The sequence below is a fragment of the Sturnira hondurensis genome, unplaced genomic scaffold, assembly GCF_014824575.4.
Source record: "Sturnira hondurensis isolate 20B ecotype Veracruz unplaced genomic scaffold, ASM1482457v3 Scaffold0000566, whole genome shotgun sequence".
Taxonomy (NCBI): domain Eukaryota; kingdom Metazoa; phylum Chordata; class Mammalia; order Chiroptera; family Phyllostomidae; genus Sturnira; species Sturnira hondurensis.
Genome location: NW_028073197.1, coordinates 129,459 through 147,117, shown reverse-complemented (window position 1 = coordinate 147,117; position 17,659 = coordinate 129,459). Strand labels below are relative to the sequence as shown.

The following is a 17,659-nucleotide window of genomic DNA, read 5'->3' as shown; positions in this document are numbered from 1 at the left end:
TTTCTGGGCCACAGTTTATAAAACACAGGGCCACCTTTAGGGCTGGGCTGGCCTCTATCCTTTCTTTTATGTCTCCTGCTTTAGAATTTAGCAAGGCCCAGGTCACCAGGGAGTCTTTCTTCCTTTCTTCCTTTCTTCCTTCTTTCCTTCCTTCCTTCCTTCCTTCCTTCCTTCCTTCCTTCCTTCCTTCCTTCCTTCCTTCCTTCCTTCCTTTCTTTCTTTCTCTCTCTCTTTCTCTCTCTCTCTTTCTCTCTCTCTTTCTCTCTCTCTCTTTCTTTCTCTCCTTCCCTCCTTCCCTCCCTCCCTCCCTCCCTGCTTCCTTCCTTCCTTCCTTCCTTCCTTCTTTCTTGTTGTTTTTTTCTCATTCCCTGACTCACTGTGGCTGACTTGGGTATCTGGATGCACTGATGAGCCCTGAACATCCTTTCTCTGAATATCACCTTGAAGAACATGTTGAATAGGTCAGTTACAAAATTCAGAGAAAGGAAGGGAGGCCTGAGTTACATGGCAAGCCTAAACTGCATGATGCTTTTCAGGCTGTTATCATCCCTAATTTATGTTACCGTTAAAATGCAACTGCTTTCTGAGGATATCTGTAGTGTACACAGTTCCCTAAGGTTCCTGCAAGAAAAAGGAGCAACCGACAGGGTAGAATTTGGCGATCTCCGGACCATCTACAGCACTGTTATAATACCAGACCTCACACTGTACCTCTGAACTACACTTCTCTGTTGTCACTGTGTTAATGCATTGTCATTACTAAACAAAACACTGTCTGCATCACTTTAGCTCCTGACATGCACACTTTGTTTTTAAATTGCTACCTGAGATAAACTGGATCTGTCGTAAGAGTATACCTTTCATGTAGGAATTTCTGCAGACACTTTGGAGAGTTTAACACACTCATTGTTTTTCTACTCTAAGGGGCTTTGTCTAACCTTTTGAGGAACCTGGGCCAGGGCTGAGGCAATCATATTGGCCTTTTCTTCAGTCAAATTAGAGACCATCGACCCCAGGCTAAACACCACAATACCATCTTCTCCAGAGCTCTGGACAAACTGTTCCATTTCCTGTGAAGGAAGAAAGTTTCCCATCACAAAAGAGCAACAGCTGAGTGAACATCATTCAAAGGATTGCTACAAATAACTAAAGAGAGAAAATTAGTTATTATAAGGAGTTTCTAGTGTAGTGCTTTTTTATAAATTTGTTAAAGTACATGTAATATAGTTACCATCTTGACTATTTATTAGTGTACAGTTGAGTACTTTATATATTCTTGTTGTTCAACCCATGTCTAGAGATTTTTCGTCTTGTACATCGCAACTGTCTTTCTTATACTGTAATTCTCTGTGTTGTTTCCATTTTACCCATCTCCAACAAATGTCATTCTGCTTTCTGTTCATATGCATGTGACCAAGCCAGATACTTCATATCTGAAATCTATGATATTTGTCTTTTTGTGATTAGTCCTTTTTGCTTAGCAGAACATCCTTAATTTCATTCATGTTGGGGCATGTGGTAGAATTTTCTTCTATTTTAAGGTTGAGAATATTCTCTTCTGTGTGCATAGAACATTTTGCTTATTGTTTCATCTATTGATGGACACTTGGTTTCTTTCCATATTTTGGGTCTTATGAATAATGCTGCTATGAGGTTAGGTGTTTAAATGTCTCATCAGGATCCTAATTTTAATTCTTTTGAGTATATAACCATAAGTGGCATTTCTGGACCAAATAGTTATTCTATGTTTAACTTTTGGGTAGCTTCCATTTTTTTCATCAGTGGCTGTTTATCACAGACCTAATCTCTTGCTGCTTTGGGGAATAAAAGTTGATACGGACTTTTTCTATTCTTATATACACTGTGCAAATGTGTACATGCAAGACCGGAAGAACATAGTACTGAGCAGGAAATGCTCTTGGACTGTATCACATCCAAACTCTTCATTTATACTGTCATTAATTACTTATATAGATTTTTTAAAATATATTTTATTGATTATACCATTACAGTTGTTTTATTCCCCCCCTTCATTCCCCTCCACCCACACACTCCCTCCCCCACCATTCTCCCCCCCTTAGTTTATAACCACGTGTCTCAAGTTCTTTAGATTCTATATTCCCCCTACTATTCTTGCCCTTCCCCTATCTATTTTCTACCTACTGTCTATGCTATTTTCTGTACCTTCTCCCCCCTTCTCCTCCTCCCACCCCCCTGTTGCTAACCCTCCATGTGTTCTTCATTTCTATGGTTCCACTCCTGATCTAGCTGTCTTCTAGGTTTGCTTTTGTTTTAGGTGTGGTTGTTAATAATTGTGAGTTTGCTGTCCTTTCACTGTTCATATTTTTCATCTTCTTTTTCTTAGATAAGTCCCTTTAGCATTTCATATAATAAGGGCTTGGGGATGATGAACTCCTTGAACTTGTCCTTATCTGAGAGGCACTTTATTTGTCCTTCCATTCTAAATGAAAGTTTTGCTGGATAAAGCAATCTTGGCTGTAGGTCTTTGGATTTCATGACTTGGAATACTTCTTTCCTGCCCCTTCTTGCCTGCAAGGTTTCTTTTGAGAAATCCACTGACAGTCTGATGGGCACTCCTTTGTAGGTGACTGTCCCCTTATCCCTTGCTGCTTCTAGGATTCTCTCCTTCATTTTAGTCTTGGCTAATGTAATTATGATGTGCCTTGGTGTGTTCCTTCTTGGGTCCAGCTTCTTTGGGACTCTCTGAGCTTCCTGGATTTCCTGGAAGTCTATTTCCTTTGCCAGACTGGGGAAGTTCTCCTTTATTATTTGTTCAAATAAGTTTTCCACTCGTGGCTGTTTCTTTCCCCCTTCTGGTACCCCTATAATCCAGATGTTTGAACATTTAAAGATGTCCTGGAGGTTCCTAAGCCTCTCCTCATTTTTTTGAATTCTCATTTCTTCATTCCTTTCTGGTTGGATGTTTCGTTCTTCCTTCTGGTCCATTCCATTGATTTGAGTCCCAGTTTCCTTTCCATCGCTATTGGTTTCCTGGACATCTCCCTTCATTTCAATTAGTTTAGCCTTCATATGTTCCTCTAACTTGTGACTATAGTCAACCAGTTCTGTGAGCATCCTGATAAACAGTGTCTTGAATTGTGCTTCTGAGAGGCTGGCAATTTCTTGGTCGCTGAGAGTTATCAGCTCTGGGACTTTGAGTTCTTCTTGTGCCATCTTTTGGGCTGTTTGTGCCTGTTGTGTAGCAGGATCGGAGCCCTAAGGTGTTCACCAGAGCAGGGCAACTCAGTTGCTGGGTTGTGATGCTGTATGTGGGGGCGGGGTCAAAGAGGAACAATGACGTCCCATCGGGCCCACCGGTGCCACAGCCAGCACCGTCACCAGGCCCACACGTTTTGTTCCACTGCATGCGAGTGTGCCACCACTATCAGCCCTCCACCACTGGGTTCGCCCTCTGGGGCCTGCGTGGTCCGTCTCACTATGTGCGAATGTGTGACCGTGGTCAGTCTTCCCCACACTCTGACTGGTTCCGGGCTGCCTGCTCGCCTAGGTCGGGGGATCTGTCCTGCCCTACCCTGCTCCGCTGCTGGCTCCGCCCCTCTTACCATCCTGGTTGAACGGTTTGTAGTTGTCGGACTTCCGTATAATTCAATTTTCTGTTCTTTGGGTGTGCTTTGTTCTCCAAACCTTTGTTGTATTCAAACGTGGCTGTGGGAGAAGGCACAGTGTTTCCACCTATGTCTCCATCTTGGCGGAAGTCTCACTTATATAGATTTTTGGGAGGAGGCCAAACAGTAGGATACTAACTCACCTTTAATTATTTGTTATAGTTGTACTAAATCACTTGCGTTTATTCCAAGCAGGGATTTTTTTAGAATTAGTTTTTTTTGGTCATTAGTATTTTATTTCTTTGACTATTAGCACAAAGAAAAAGTGTGTTATGATGTTACCTTAACTGTTGTCAGCACTTTCCAGCTTCTCCCCCTGAATTAATCTTTAAAGGCTGGAGGTTCAAGGTTACCATCATTCATGAGTCTGGTTTTACTGTTTAGAATTTCCATGATATAGCCCTAAGATTCATAAGTATACTTAAACAAATAATATGATTCATAAATACACTTATACAAATAATTACTTATTTGAGCAACCATAGTTCTATCTTGATTATATATGACACTTTTGCTAGGAAATCACATTGTAAAATAATGTTCTAGGAAAATGAGCTATGTGTAACTAATTGTGAGGAGCCCTCATCACCACCTCACTGAGTCCCCCAGGGGTCACCTGCCCCAGGTGGGAGAGGTACAGCTGGGCCTTCTGCAGCAGAGATCTGGTTACCCTCTTGAGTGGCTCAGATCAAACTATACAGTTGGTCCTTGAACAGCTTTGGTTTGAACAACTGTGTGGATCCACTTATGCATGGATTTTTTTCAAGAAATATTCTAAATATATTTTCCTTACATTTTCTTTTCTTTAGCCTTATTGCAAATATATGTACTAGATATATGTTAATATACTATGTTTAATGTTTCCTTTCATTAGCTCTCTGCCAATAGCCTTCTTCTATCATGCTGTGGAAGATGGCTGTAGGCCTTCTGAATAGTATTGTAGTGGTATAATACAGCCTGTCTTTATAGATTAACCACTAACACGGAGTGGTCATATGGTGGCACCCTCATAAAAATAACACATGCTTGTCAATAGGACATCTGGGAAAGCATGAAAAAGATTAAAAAAGAAGCAAGATTCACCCTTACTCTTCATCCATGTATATCTTCTCTGTGGAATTTGTATACAGTTTTGCGCATTTTGATTTTTCGCCCTGTATAGTTTCACAGTATTATCCCATGAAGTCAAAGTCTAGAAGCATTTTTAAAAAGATTTTATTTATTTACTTTTAGAGAAAAGGGAAGGGAGGGAGAAAGAGATGGAGAGAAATATCAGTGTGTGGTTGCCTCTTGTGTTCCGAACTGGGGACCTGACCCGCAACCTGGGCATGTGCACTGACTAAGAATTGAACCGGTGACCCTTTGGTTCACAGGCCAGCACTCAATCCACTGAGCCACACCAGCCAGGGCTCTTTGGTCACTTTCATGAATCTTGTTGCAACTTACCTAATTCTTATTTCCTAAAAGGAAAGTAGAGAAATTACCTGAGATCCTAATAATTAATGGAAAAGAGGTAGTTTGGAGAAAGAATTTATATAATAAAGAATGAGGGCAGGTTTCACTAATCGTTGACTAGAATTTAAGTCTTGTTTTTGCAACTTCATAACAAGAGCTACTGTTTCTAATTATTATGGTTACACTTGTATTCATCCTTCTCCTTGTCCTGATCTCCTCATCCTCTTTTTCTGTTCCTACTGACATTGCCACTCTCCCTTAATGTGAAGGGGCACATTTTTCAAAATAGGTTTAGATTGAATAGAACTTTCACTAATTTTACCTCATCCTTTCCCATGGAAAAGTTTTGACGTATACCTAAAATAATTTGCAATCAAAGGAAATATTACACTAACCATTGAATAAGATCTTTTTTAGGTTGCTGCTTTCAAATGCAGGTGAGGATGTCTTAACAGTCACTGTTTAGTAGAGGATGATTGCTTTCTACTTATGTCTTAAAAGTATGGCATCAGTTTAAAACATACAGATTCTTTCTCTCATAAGAATACATCCTACAGTATATACTAACAGAATTGTTTGCATTTTTAAACTATAAATAGTGTTCAGATAGGAGTGGTAGAAACTGTTTGGAGCTTATTATATATATAGAATTTACGGTTGCTATTTTATATGCAATGTACATTTTCTCTTTAATCATTTTGGCAGGCAGCTATGAAACATGTTCACCAGGGGATATTTACTGAAATTTCATAAGGGCTTTGTTTATGGCAGGATACACCTGCTATAGTATGCAAATCACCTTTATGCTCTAGGATCTCAAATGGATAGTTGTTTAAAATATTTTATTTATTTATCTTTAGAGGGGAAGGGAAGGAGAGAGAGAAATATCAATGTGTGGTTGCCTCTCATGCATTCCCTGCTGGGAATTGGCCTTCAACCCAGGCATGTGCCCTGACTGGGAATGGAACCGCAATTTTTTGGTTCGCAGGCCCGTGCTCAATTCACTGAGCTACACCAGCCAGGGCTCAAATGAATAATTGTTTAAATGCTATACTGAAGGCAAGTAATCTTTGGGTTTGGCTGCCAGTATTGTTGGGGTACACATTCATATTTTTGAGGAATAGTCTTCCCTTTAAACTAGAGAACTGGTGAAGACCCTCAACATTTATACAAATTCATTAGTATTTCAACTTACTCATCTGAATACCAAATTATTTACACATTTACTTTTAAGTACTTCACAGGATATGTTCTCTATGACTTTGGTAGAATTTATAATCTTTATCTATTGGACAACGGTTGCTATTAAATAAGGAATCATAAGCATATATATATTAGGTTATTAATAATATTCTTTACAGTTAATGAAACAACAATAGTAACAATAGTTTACATTACGTCTCTCTTATTATGTGCCAAAGATATTTTAAGTATTTTATATATCTTAAATATTCTTTCTATTGAAAAGAAATATGAGGTTGGTATTACAAGCATTGGCATTATCATATCTTTATTTATTTTTAATGATTTTATTTATTTATTTTTAGAGAGGAGAATGGAGGGAAAAAGAGAGGGAAACATTAATGCATTGTTGCCTCTCGAGCGCCCTCTACTGGGGACCTAGCCCATAACCCAGGCATGTGCCCTGAGAGGGAATGGAACCACCAACCCCTTGGTTTGCAGGCTGTAACTCATTCCACTGAGCTTCACCAGCCAGGGCATGTTGTCATATCTTTAATGTCTAGTTTTACATTGTTGTCTGAACTCTCTCAACAAACTCCTATTTCTGTGCCTTTCTACTCTGGTCCCTGTGCAATTCCATCCAGTCACTGCTTCTTGAGGGCTTTCTTAAAAAAAAAAAAAGAAATCTGATCATATATCTGCCTTTTTATTTCTTTTTCTTCTTTTCATTGGCTCACAAATGCTTTAACTAGATGCTTCAAAATCTTTACAGTTACTTATCTTTAACTTCACCATCGTCATCTGCCTCCTTTTTCAGATTCTTCTTCATACACTGAACTCAGACTTCTTGGAAACTTTCAGAGTTATTTTTCCTGCTTTTGAGTCTTCCCCTCTCCCCATTCCTTCCTCCTGCTACTGGGCATCCTTTAGGTCTCACTTACTTGTCAATGACAGGGATCACTTTCGATGATACCTGCTAGATGTTTTCCAGCTTGGTGGTCTTTCCTTATTATACTACTCTTCACACAAATTTTCTTACTTACAATCTGTCTTTCCCAGTAGAATGACAGGCATCTATGGGTAGAAATTGCATCTACACCACTTCTCTGTCTACCCAGCACTTATCTCTGGACTGTGCTAGTCATTTTAAGAATTTTCTTTGTATGAATAATTTCTAATTTTATGTGTTGAAGAAAGAAAGCCTTAATTTAACTGACACAATTTTCAAAGTCTCCCAAGTATAATTATTTATTCTGTAATGTTAATAATATTCAGACTCTTGAAATAATACAAAACATGTTTTTTAAAGTAGTTGAGTTTATTATTTAAAAATGTTCCTCTCTCCAGGGATTACCTTGTATTAGGACACCATTTATAGGCCACTCTTAGCTGCAAGTGTGGGGCAAGTGGTTTCTTTTTAATAGTTCATTTTTAATTTTATTTTATTTCCATTATTATCTATCCCCCTATCCCTTTTCCACTTACACCCTCCCCCCCTAGATCTGCAATCACCACAGTGTTGTCCATGTCTATGAGTTGTTTATGTTTTTGGCTCAATCTCCCCAAACCCCAGATCTCTCCCCTGACCACAGAGCTCTCAGCCTTCTCTCTGTATATGAGTCTGTGTCTATGTTGCTTGTTACTTCAGTTTATATATTAGGATCCACATATGAGAGAAAGTATACAGTACTTGTCTTACTGTGACTGGTTTATTTGCCTTAGCATAATGTTCTCTGGTTACAATCATGCTGTCTCAGAGAGGAAAATTTGTTTCTTTTTTATAGCTGAGTACTAATCCATTATGTCTAGTATGGTTGTACCACAACTATTTTATCTACTCATCTACTGATGATCACTTGGGCTGCTATTGTAAATAACATTGCAAACAATATAGTGGTGCATGTATTTTTTCAAATTAGTGTTTTGAATTTCTTCAGATAAATTGCCAGGTGTGTAATCACTGGTCATAAGGCAGTTAGATTTCCAATTTTTTGAGATACTCATTAGCCCATTGTATGCACTTGCTTTCTCTGTTGAATATTAATTGACTAGAAAGGTGTGGGTTTATTTGTGGGCCCTCTGTTCTGTTGTATTGATCTATGTGTCCATTTTTTTCTTGCTAGTACCATGCTGTTTTGATTACTGTGGCATTATAGCATAGTTTGAGATTAAGCAGCATGATTCCTCCAACTTTGTTCTTCTCTCTCTAGATCACTGTTGCTATCCGAGGCCTCTGTGGTTCCATATATTTAAAAAATTTGGTCAACTTTTGTGAAATACATCTTTGGCATTTTGATAAAAATTGCATTGAGTGTATAGATTGCTTTGGGTAATATAGACATTTTAATGATATTAATGCTTCCACTTATTTTTATCATTTAAAATTTTTCCTTCAGTGTCTTATAATTTTCTGAGTACAGAATCTTTTAATTATCAGTTACATTTATTCCTAGGTATTTTATTCTTTTTGAAGCAATTGTGAATGAGATTGTTTTTGTTTTCTGAATTTATTTATTTGGGTTCTTCCTGTTTTTTTTTTTTTTCTTGATGAGTCAGGTTAAATGCATGTGGGTCTTGTGTATGTTTTCAGAGAAATGGCTCTTGGATTCACTGATTTGTTGCATTGTTTTAAACTCTGCTTCATTTATTTTTATTCTGATCTTCATTCTTTCCTATCTTCTACTCAGTTTAGACCTTGTCATTTTTTTCTACTTTCTTTAAGTGTAAAGTTAAGCTGTTTACTTGAGCTTTTTCTTGTTTCTTGATATAGGCCTGTATTGCTATGAATTTTCCTCTTAGGACTGCTTTTATAGTCTCACAGATTTTAGGTTCTTGTGTTCGTATTTTCATTTGTTTCATGATATCTTTTGATTTCTTCTTAGGTTTTTTATTAACCCATTCATTGCTTAATAACATGTTAATTAGCTTCCATGTCTCTGTATTTTTCAGTTTTCTTCTTGTGATTGATTCCAGTGTCATAAAATTGTAGTCAGAGAAGGTACTTGATATTATTTCAATCTTGTTTAATTTACTGAGACTCGTTCTGTGTTGTAAGATGTGATCTATCTTAGAAAACTTTCCAAGTGCACTTGAGAGAAACATATTCTGGAGATGAAATGTTCTGAAAATATCCATTATATTCTTTTGATCTAGTATGTCTTTTATAGTTGCCCTCTCCTTGTTGGTCTTCTGCCTGGAGGATGTATTTGTTGAAGTCAGTGCAGTTTTTTCAACCCCCTACTATGACTGTATTTGTGTCAATCTCTCCTTTAATGTACATCAAGATTTATTTTACTTGTTTAGGTGCTCCTATGTTGGGTGCATACATGTTTGCTAAGGTTATATCCTCCTGTTGGATCGTTCCCTTTATCATTAGCTAGTGTCCTTCTTTGTCTGTTACTGTAATGTGGTTTTAAAGTCTATTGTGCCTGATTTAAGTATTGCTAACCCAGATATTTTCCTTTCCTTTTCCATGAAATATTTTTTTCATCCCTTTACTTGTAGTCTGTGTGTATCTTTTACTCTAAGGTGCGCTCCTTAAAGGCAACATTACACAGGTCTTGTTTTCTTTTCCATTCATCTACCCTATGTCTTTTTGATGGGAACATTTAAGTCATTTACATAAAATGATTATCAGTATATACCTATTTATTGCCATTTTATTTTTATTCTGTGCTCTTCTGTGTTTGTTGTTGTCTTCATTGTCATTGTGCTTCTTCCTCTCCTCCTCCTCCTTTTCCACCTCCTTCTTTTTCTTCTTCCTCCTTCTTCTTCCTTCTCTTTCTTCTTCTTCTCCTTCTTCTCTTTGATCTTCTAAAGCAAACCACTTTTCATTACCTGTAATATTGGTTTGGTGATAGCAAAGTCCTTTAGCTTTTCTTTTCTGGGAAACTCTATATTTTCCCCTCAATTTTAAATGATAACCTTGCTGGTAAAGTAGCCTGGATTGTTGGTCCTTGAGTATTTCATGCCAATCTCTTTAGCCTAAAATGTTGTTGAGAAATCAGGAGACTGTCTTATGGAAGTTCCCTTATAGGCAACTAACTTCTTTCCTCTAGGGGCTTTTAAGAATCTCTCTTTGTCTTTAATCTTTGTCATTTTAATTGTGATGTGTCTTGTTAGATCTCTTTGTATCCACCTTGTTCAGGACACTCTCCATTTCCTGGACTGGTGTGCTTTTTTCTTCACTAGCTTAGGGAAGATTTGATCATTATTTTTTCAAATAGGTTTTTCATCTCTTGCTCTCTCTCCTTTTGGTATCCTTATGATATGGAATTTTTATGTTACATGTCATCCCAAATGTTCCTTAAAAATTCTCATTTTTAAAAATTATTTTATTTGCAGCTCTGATTGGTTATTTTTTCTATCTTTTTTTTTCCAAATTTCTGATTAGATCCTCTCCTTCATGTAACCTACAGGGAAAGAGGGGGCATGCGACAGGGCAGCAGCTGGCAGACTGGGCATGTGAGGCAGCAGCTGGTAAACCAGGCGATAATACATTCCTGTGCAGATAAACTGGTAGGAAGGAATGGGAAGCAAGAGAAACTGTGCTATCCAGGTTCCAGTGACAGGAAAAGAAAGCTTTAAAACTCCTAGCTGTAAAAACTTGTGGGGGTTGTGGCAGTGGGAGAACCTACCAGGCTCATAGGAGGGTCTGTTGAAGGGGTCCACATGGTCCTAGAACATGTAAAACCCCACCAACCCAGGAATAAGCACCAAAAGTGTGCAATGTCCTCATGGGTAGTAGGGGAAGCAACTGAAAGCAATGTGAGAGCTGAGCAGGGAGCATTGTTTCTTTTCTGATCCCTACTCCAAATACAGTGCCACAATGCAGAGAAGTGGGTTTCCCCACCATAGTGAATACTGAAGTCTCTTCCCATTACAATGTAACAGGTACACCAAGATAAAGAAATATCACCCAAATGAAAGAACAGATCAAGACTCCAGGAAAAGAATTAAGTGACAATAAGCTAACCTATCAGATGCAGAATTCAAACCACTGGTAATCAGGATGCTCACAGAAATGATTGAGTAGAAACCAGATGCAAAATAAAGGAAGAAGTGAAGGCTATGCAAAGTGAAATAAAGTGAAATATACAGGGAACCAACAGTGAAGGGAAGGAAACCAGGACTCAAATCAATGATTTGGGACAAAAGGAAGAAATAAACCTTCAATTGGAACAGAATAAAAAAAAACAAGAATTCAGAAAAATGAGAAGAAGCTTAGGAAACTCTGGAACAACTTTAAACATTCCAACATCCAAATCATAGGAGTACCAGATGGAGAAGAGTAAGAGCGAGAAATTGAAAACCTATTTGAGAAAACAATGAAAAAAATGTCCCTAATCTTGTGAAGGAAATAGATGTACAAGTCCAGGAAGCTCAGAGAATCCCAAAGAAGTTGGACTCAAAGAGGAACACACCAAAATACATCTAATTAAATTACCCAAGATTAAAGATAAGGAGAGAATCTTAAAAGCAACAAGAGAAAAGGAGTGTTACTTACAAAGGAGTTCCCATAAGACAACCAACTGGTTTCTAAAAAGAAACCTTGCATGAAAGAAGGGGCTGGAAAGAAATATTCAAAGTCAAGAAAAATAAAAACCTACATCTAAGGTTATTCTATCCGATAAAGGCATCATTTATAATTAAAAGACAGATAAGTACTTCCTAGATAAGGTCAAGTTAAAGGACTTCATCATCACCAAGCCCTTATTATGAAATGTTGAAGAAACTTAGTAAAAAGAAGATCAAAACTATGAACACTCACAATTGTCAACAACTGAACCTAAAAATACAAAAATCAAAAGAAACTAAACAAGCAACTAGAGTAGGAACAGAATCATACGAATGGAGATCACATGTAGGGTTACCAGTGGGGAGAAGAAGAGGGGACAATGGGGGAAAATGTGCAGGGAATAACAAGCACAGTTGGTAAGTACAAAATAGACAGGAGGATGTTAAGAATAGTATAGGAAATGGAGAGACCAAAGAACTTATATGGACAACCCATGCACATGAACTAAGAGGGTAGGGAGTGCCGGGGTTAGGGGAATACAGGGCAGAGGGGGATAAAGGGGAGAAAAAAATAAAACAACGATAATAACATAATTACTAAAATATACTAAAAAAATAAAGTGGCTGCATCTCTGGCCATCTCTCCTTGGCAGATGAAACCCTGCTACTTTTCGCAGGGGGATCTTATGTGGATGTCTTTTCCAGTTCTGATACTATAGGCTGGCATGCCTGCCTTAAGGTTTAGACCCCACACTACTCAAGGGATTCCCTGGTCACTGAAATATCCTCCAGCACTTCAGCTGCCACCCTTGGGAGCCCAGCCAGCTCTCTCGCACCTCTGCACTTCCCACCAGTCTCAGTGTCGTGATGTAGTTACTTCTGTAATTCCTTGGCTATAAGCCTTCTCTTCAGCTCATCTTCAGTTGGTTATTCAGGATGATTATTTTATAATTTAATTTGTAATTTCAGATTGGTCCTGGAAGGAGTTTAGTGTAGCTTCCACCTTATAATATATGTATGAGTTCTTAATGATCAGGACACTTTACCCAGACTCCCATATGTATCTCAGTGTGATCTGACATTCTAAGGGAAAACACAGAATCATTACTACTGAGAGTGTAAAGTATAACAAACATGGACAGGTTTACCTTAGGCAGAGGTTTGGCAGGCTTGCAGTGGAGTCCTCCAACAAATTCAAAATGTGGCAAGAGCGGGCGAGGAAATTCAAAATCCCAATAGGTTCGAATGAGCCACATTTCAGCTTTTCCCATCAACTCAAATAATGTTGTGGGTCTTCCTTAAAGTAAAAGTAGAAAAAAAAAGTAGATAAAATGAGAGACCTTTAATGTACCTGGAAATTTTCTGAAAGGAGCTTGGACTAATGTAGCCCAAAATGTTTAAAAGTCATTGGTTTGAAAATACAAATATGTATACACATACATTATATATGTTACAACGGACTTTTATCTCTATGTGATTTCAGTACATTCAGAATTTAAACAATTATTAATCTAAGCACTAAAGCAGTAGATATGCATTTGTTTTCTCTGTAAAGCTTTGAAATTAACTAATGAAAATGTGAATGGTGACTTTGACTCCTCAAGACATTGACCCTACCATACACATAAAATGCTATTCCCTAGCATACTCTATATAGATTCTACAATTTAGCAAGCTATTCCTTTGTTTGTAGATTTTGCATGGTGAGGTTTTAAGAATGGCTACTATTGCATTTGGTTCATGTTAGAAGCTTAATAATATTTGTCTACTAAATAAAAGGATTTGCAGAAAAGCTGGAAAATTTTTAAAGTACAACAATATGAGTGCTTATCATTAACTTTGGTTCATTTTGCCTTTGTTGAGGAGATATAACAAAAAAATATAGACATATAACTTGATTACCCACCCTTCAAGAGACAACTTAAAAACACTTAGTGATGGAATACAATAATTAGAAACCTCAAATTATAGGTTCCTGAATCTGGGATAAAGCTATTATATTTCTCCATTATCAAAGATTCCTTTAGGTAATAGGCAAACCAGTTTAAATTTTAAATATGGAAACCAAGGAGAAACAAGTGGAAACAATTTCTTCAATCCTCCATAAACAGTGTGCTGGAAATAACTCCTCAATCTTCACTTGTGCTTTGATGAGATGGATAATGAAACTTCTAATGCCTTTATTGAAGATTAAAAATTTATACTAAAATTGACTTTTAGGGTAAATAGAGCACTCATGATTTTTAGGCAGTTATACTAGTCTGTACAATACTATAATGATACATTCATGAACTTATGAATTTGTCCAAAATCACAAAATATACACCAGGAGTGAACCCTAATGTAAACTATGGACTTTGAATGATAATGATATGTCAATGTATTTCCATCAGTTATAACAAATGTACTGCTTTGAAGGGGGATGTTGACAATAAAGGAGATGGTGCTTGTGAGAAGGTAGGGCAAATATGCAAAATCTGTATTTAACATTGCGATAGACCTAAAACTTTGCTATAAAATAAAAGTTATTGCAAACAAACAAATAAACAAGGTGGATATGTGATCATCTGAAGAACTTTCAGTGCTTCAGTCTGGGGTCTCTGACTTCCTGGAGTGTTCTGCACTAATGGACCACAAGGTTGAAACTAACCTTATAATTTAAGTGTTACTATAATATTTGTAAGACTAAGGACATTATGTATTACATAATCATTTTTCTTATAAAAGACACACTTCTCTGACTTAATATTCATACAAAGGCACCTCCCAAGGCACTAGGAAAAGTAGGGCTTCATGGTACCCAGTTAAAACATAACTTACCTAGTACATCACTGTAGAACTGATCTGGCTTCTTCTGATTATATAGTTGGAACCAGAAGTCAAAGTAAAGCACATACACCATATTTTTTACCCTCTCGATGAATGTCATTTGATCACTTAATTCTGACAAGATGGTAGGTGCATAGGACGGAGGGAATGGAAGTCTTCCACTCTGCTTTTCAACTACATAGCCAGGAAAGAAACGAAGACTGTACACAAAGGGTATTTCAAGTAGCTCAGCCAGGAGTTCACCACAGGGTACTATAGCATCTGCAAGAATAACATCAAACTTTTCTTGCTGTAGTTTTGTCATAAGTTTCTTGTTCAAAACGACATCTTTACAGAGCTTTTCAATAAAATCATAAGTTTCCCAAAACATTTCTTGAATTAGTGAAAAATATGTCCAAAATGTATCCTTTGGCAGATCATTTGTCCATTTACTGATTAGCTTAATGAAAATAAATTCCAAATCCTCTTTTGTAAAGGATGCAGGATAAATCTCAAATTTAATAGCAGATTGTGTATTAGCCTTAATAAGGATTGAAGCTGTAGATGTCAGAACAGTCACTTCATGGCCTCTCTGGACAAGTTCATCCAGGATGATCTTCATATTGATCCAGTGGCTATATTCTGTGGGCCACACCAGCACCTTTCCACATCCCCCAGGGCTAAACTGGCAACTCAGCTGTAGCAGCAGAAGAACCGAAATCCATTTCTTAGACATCCTGCCGGAGCACATCCTTCTTTCCAAACTGAAGATCTCTTTTGTCACTGCTCATATTTATGCAAGGAGAAATCAATCAGGAAGTTAATATACAACTTCTACAACTCAAAGTGAAAATATGATAACATTTGGATTAAAAGTGGAAAAAGCAATGGGTAGCTGAATACTTAGGCAATGATGATGACATATAAACATCTCATTCTGCTCATAGTTATTAGATTCCCCATGAGAATCTAATGGGGAATCTAATGGTTCCCCACACAGGGCTTTATTTATTCATTCATTCATTCATTCATTCAAGCCAGCTAATGTTTAATTGTGACATTTTATTTTATTTTTATTTTTAAATTTTTATTTAATTCTTGTTCAAGTACAGTTTTCTGTCTTGTATTCCTAGACCTGCCCCACCCCAGTGCTCCCCATCTCCCTCCCATCTCCGCCCTCCACCTTAGTTATTGTCCATGTGTCCTTTATACTTATTCATTTGAGTCCTTCCCCTATTCCCCTGTGATTCTCTCCCCTCTCCCCCCGGACCCTGTCTGCACAATCTGTATTACAGTGTTGGTGGTTACATTTTGCTTGCTTGTTTGTTTTATTGTTTAGAATCCTGTTAAATGTGAGATCATATGGTATTTGTCTTTCACTGCCTGGCTTATTTCGCTCAGCATAATGCTTTCCAGTTCTATCCATGCTGTTGCAAAGGGTAGGAGCTCCTTCTTTCTTTCTGCACCATAGAATTCCATTGTGTAAATGTACCATAGTTTTTTGATCCAGTCATTGACCGATGGGCATCTAGGTTGCTTCAACCTCATGGCTATCGTAAATCGTGCTGCTATGAACATTGGGTGCATAGGTTCTTTTGGATTGGTGTTTCAGGGTTCTTAGGATATACTCCTAAGAGTGGAATTGCTGGGTCAAAAGGCACGTCCATTTTTAGTTTTCTGAGAAAATTCCATACTGTTTTCCATAGTGGTTGTACCAGTCTGCAATCCCACCAACAGTGAAATAGAGTCCCCTTTTCCCCACAACCTCTCCAATACTTGTTTGTTTCTTTGTTTATGGTAGCCATTCTGACTGGTGTTAAGTGGTATCTCATTGTGGTTTTGATTTGCATCTCTCTGATGGATAGTGATATCGAGCATCTTTTCATGTGTCTCGGGATCCTCTGTATGTCCTCCTTGGAGAAGTGTCTGTTCAAGTCCTTTGCCCACTTTTTAATTGGGTTGCTCGTCTTCTTTGAGTGGAGTCGAGTGAGTTCTTTGTATATTTTGGAGATTAAACCTTTGTCTGAGGTATCATTGACAAATATGTTTTCCCAAACTGTTGCTTCTCTTTTTATCTTGATACTATTTTCCTTGGCCATGCAGAAACTTTTAACTTTGATGAGATCCCATTTGTTTAATCTTTCCTTTATGTCCCTTGCTCTGGGGAACATATCAGTAAAAATGTTGCTGGGTGAAATATCAGAGATTTTCATGTTAGTGTTCTCCTCTAGGACCTTAATGGTTTCACAGCTTATATTTAAGTCTTTCATCACCTTGAATTAATTTTGGTGTATGGTGTAAGTTGGTGCTCGAGTTTCATTTTTTTGCATGTAGCTGTCAAGTTCTCCCAACACCATTTGTTGAACAGGCTATCTTTACTCCATTTTATGTTATTGCCCCCTTTGTCAAATATTAATTGACTGTAGAGATTTGGGTTTATTTCTGGGCTCTCTGTTCTGTTCCATTGGTCTATGTGCCTGTTTTTATGCCAGTACAAGGCCGTTTTGATTACAGTGGCCTTGTAATACAGTTGGATATCAGGTATTGTAATGCCTCCTACTTTGTTCTTCTTTCTCAAAATTGTAGCTGTTATTCAGGATCTTTTATGGTTGCATATAAATTTTTGAAGTGTTTGTTCTATGTCTGTGAAATATGCCATTGGCAGTTTAATAGGTATTGCATTAAATCTGTAAATTGCTTTGAGTAGTATGGACATTTTGATGATGTTAATTCTTCCAATCCATGAACCCGGTATATGTTTCCATTTGTTTGTGTCTTCCTTGATTTCTTTCTTCAGTGTTGTGTAGTTTTCTGCATACAGGTCTTTTACCTCCTTGGTTAGGTTTATTCCCAGATGTTTCATTTTTATTTTGCTATATCGAATGGGATTTTTTTCTTGATTTCTGCTTCTGCTGTTTCATTGTTGGTATACAAAAATGCCTTTGATTTCTGGATATTGACTTGGTAACCCGCTGTTTTGCCAGATTCATCTATTACTTTGAATAGTTTTTTGGTAGAGTCTATAGGATATTCCATGTACACTATCATGT

The 17,659-nt window shown here is 37.5% G+C and overlaps 1 protein-coding gene across 2 annotated transcripts in view; it reads right to left on the bottom strand.

Moving 5' to 3' along the window:
- The window catches only part of LOC118984145 (UDP-glucuronosyltransferase 2B31-like), a 46,284-nt gene extending 30,892 nt beyond the window's left edge, over positions 1-15,392 (bottom strand). For both annotated transcript variants that reach the window (XM_037041933.1, XM_037041926.1), the window contains exons 1-3: positions 14,622-15,392; positions 12,950-13,098; positions 939-1,070 (exon numbers count right to left, since the gene is read on the bottom strand). In XM_037041933.1, the coding sequence (XP_036897828.1) occupies positions 939-1,070; positions 12,950-13,098; positions 14,622-15,360 (1,020 nt within the window). In that variant the 5' untranslated portion in view covers positions 15,361-15,392. The remainder of the gene's footprint in view (positions 1-938; positions 1,071-12,949; positions 13,099-14,621) is intronic.
- Between the last annotated feature and the right edge of the window lie 2,267 nt (positions 15,393-17,659).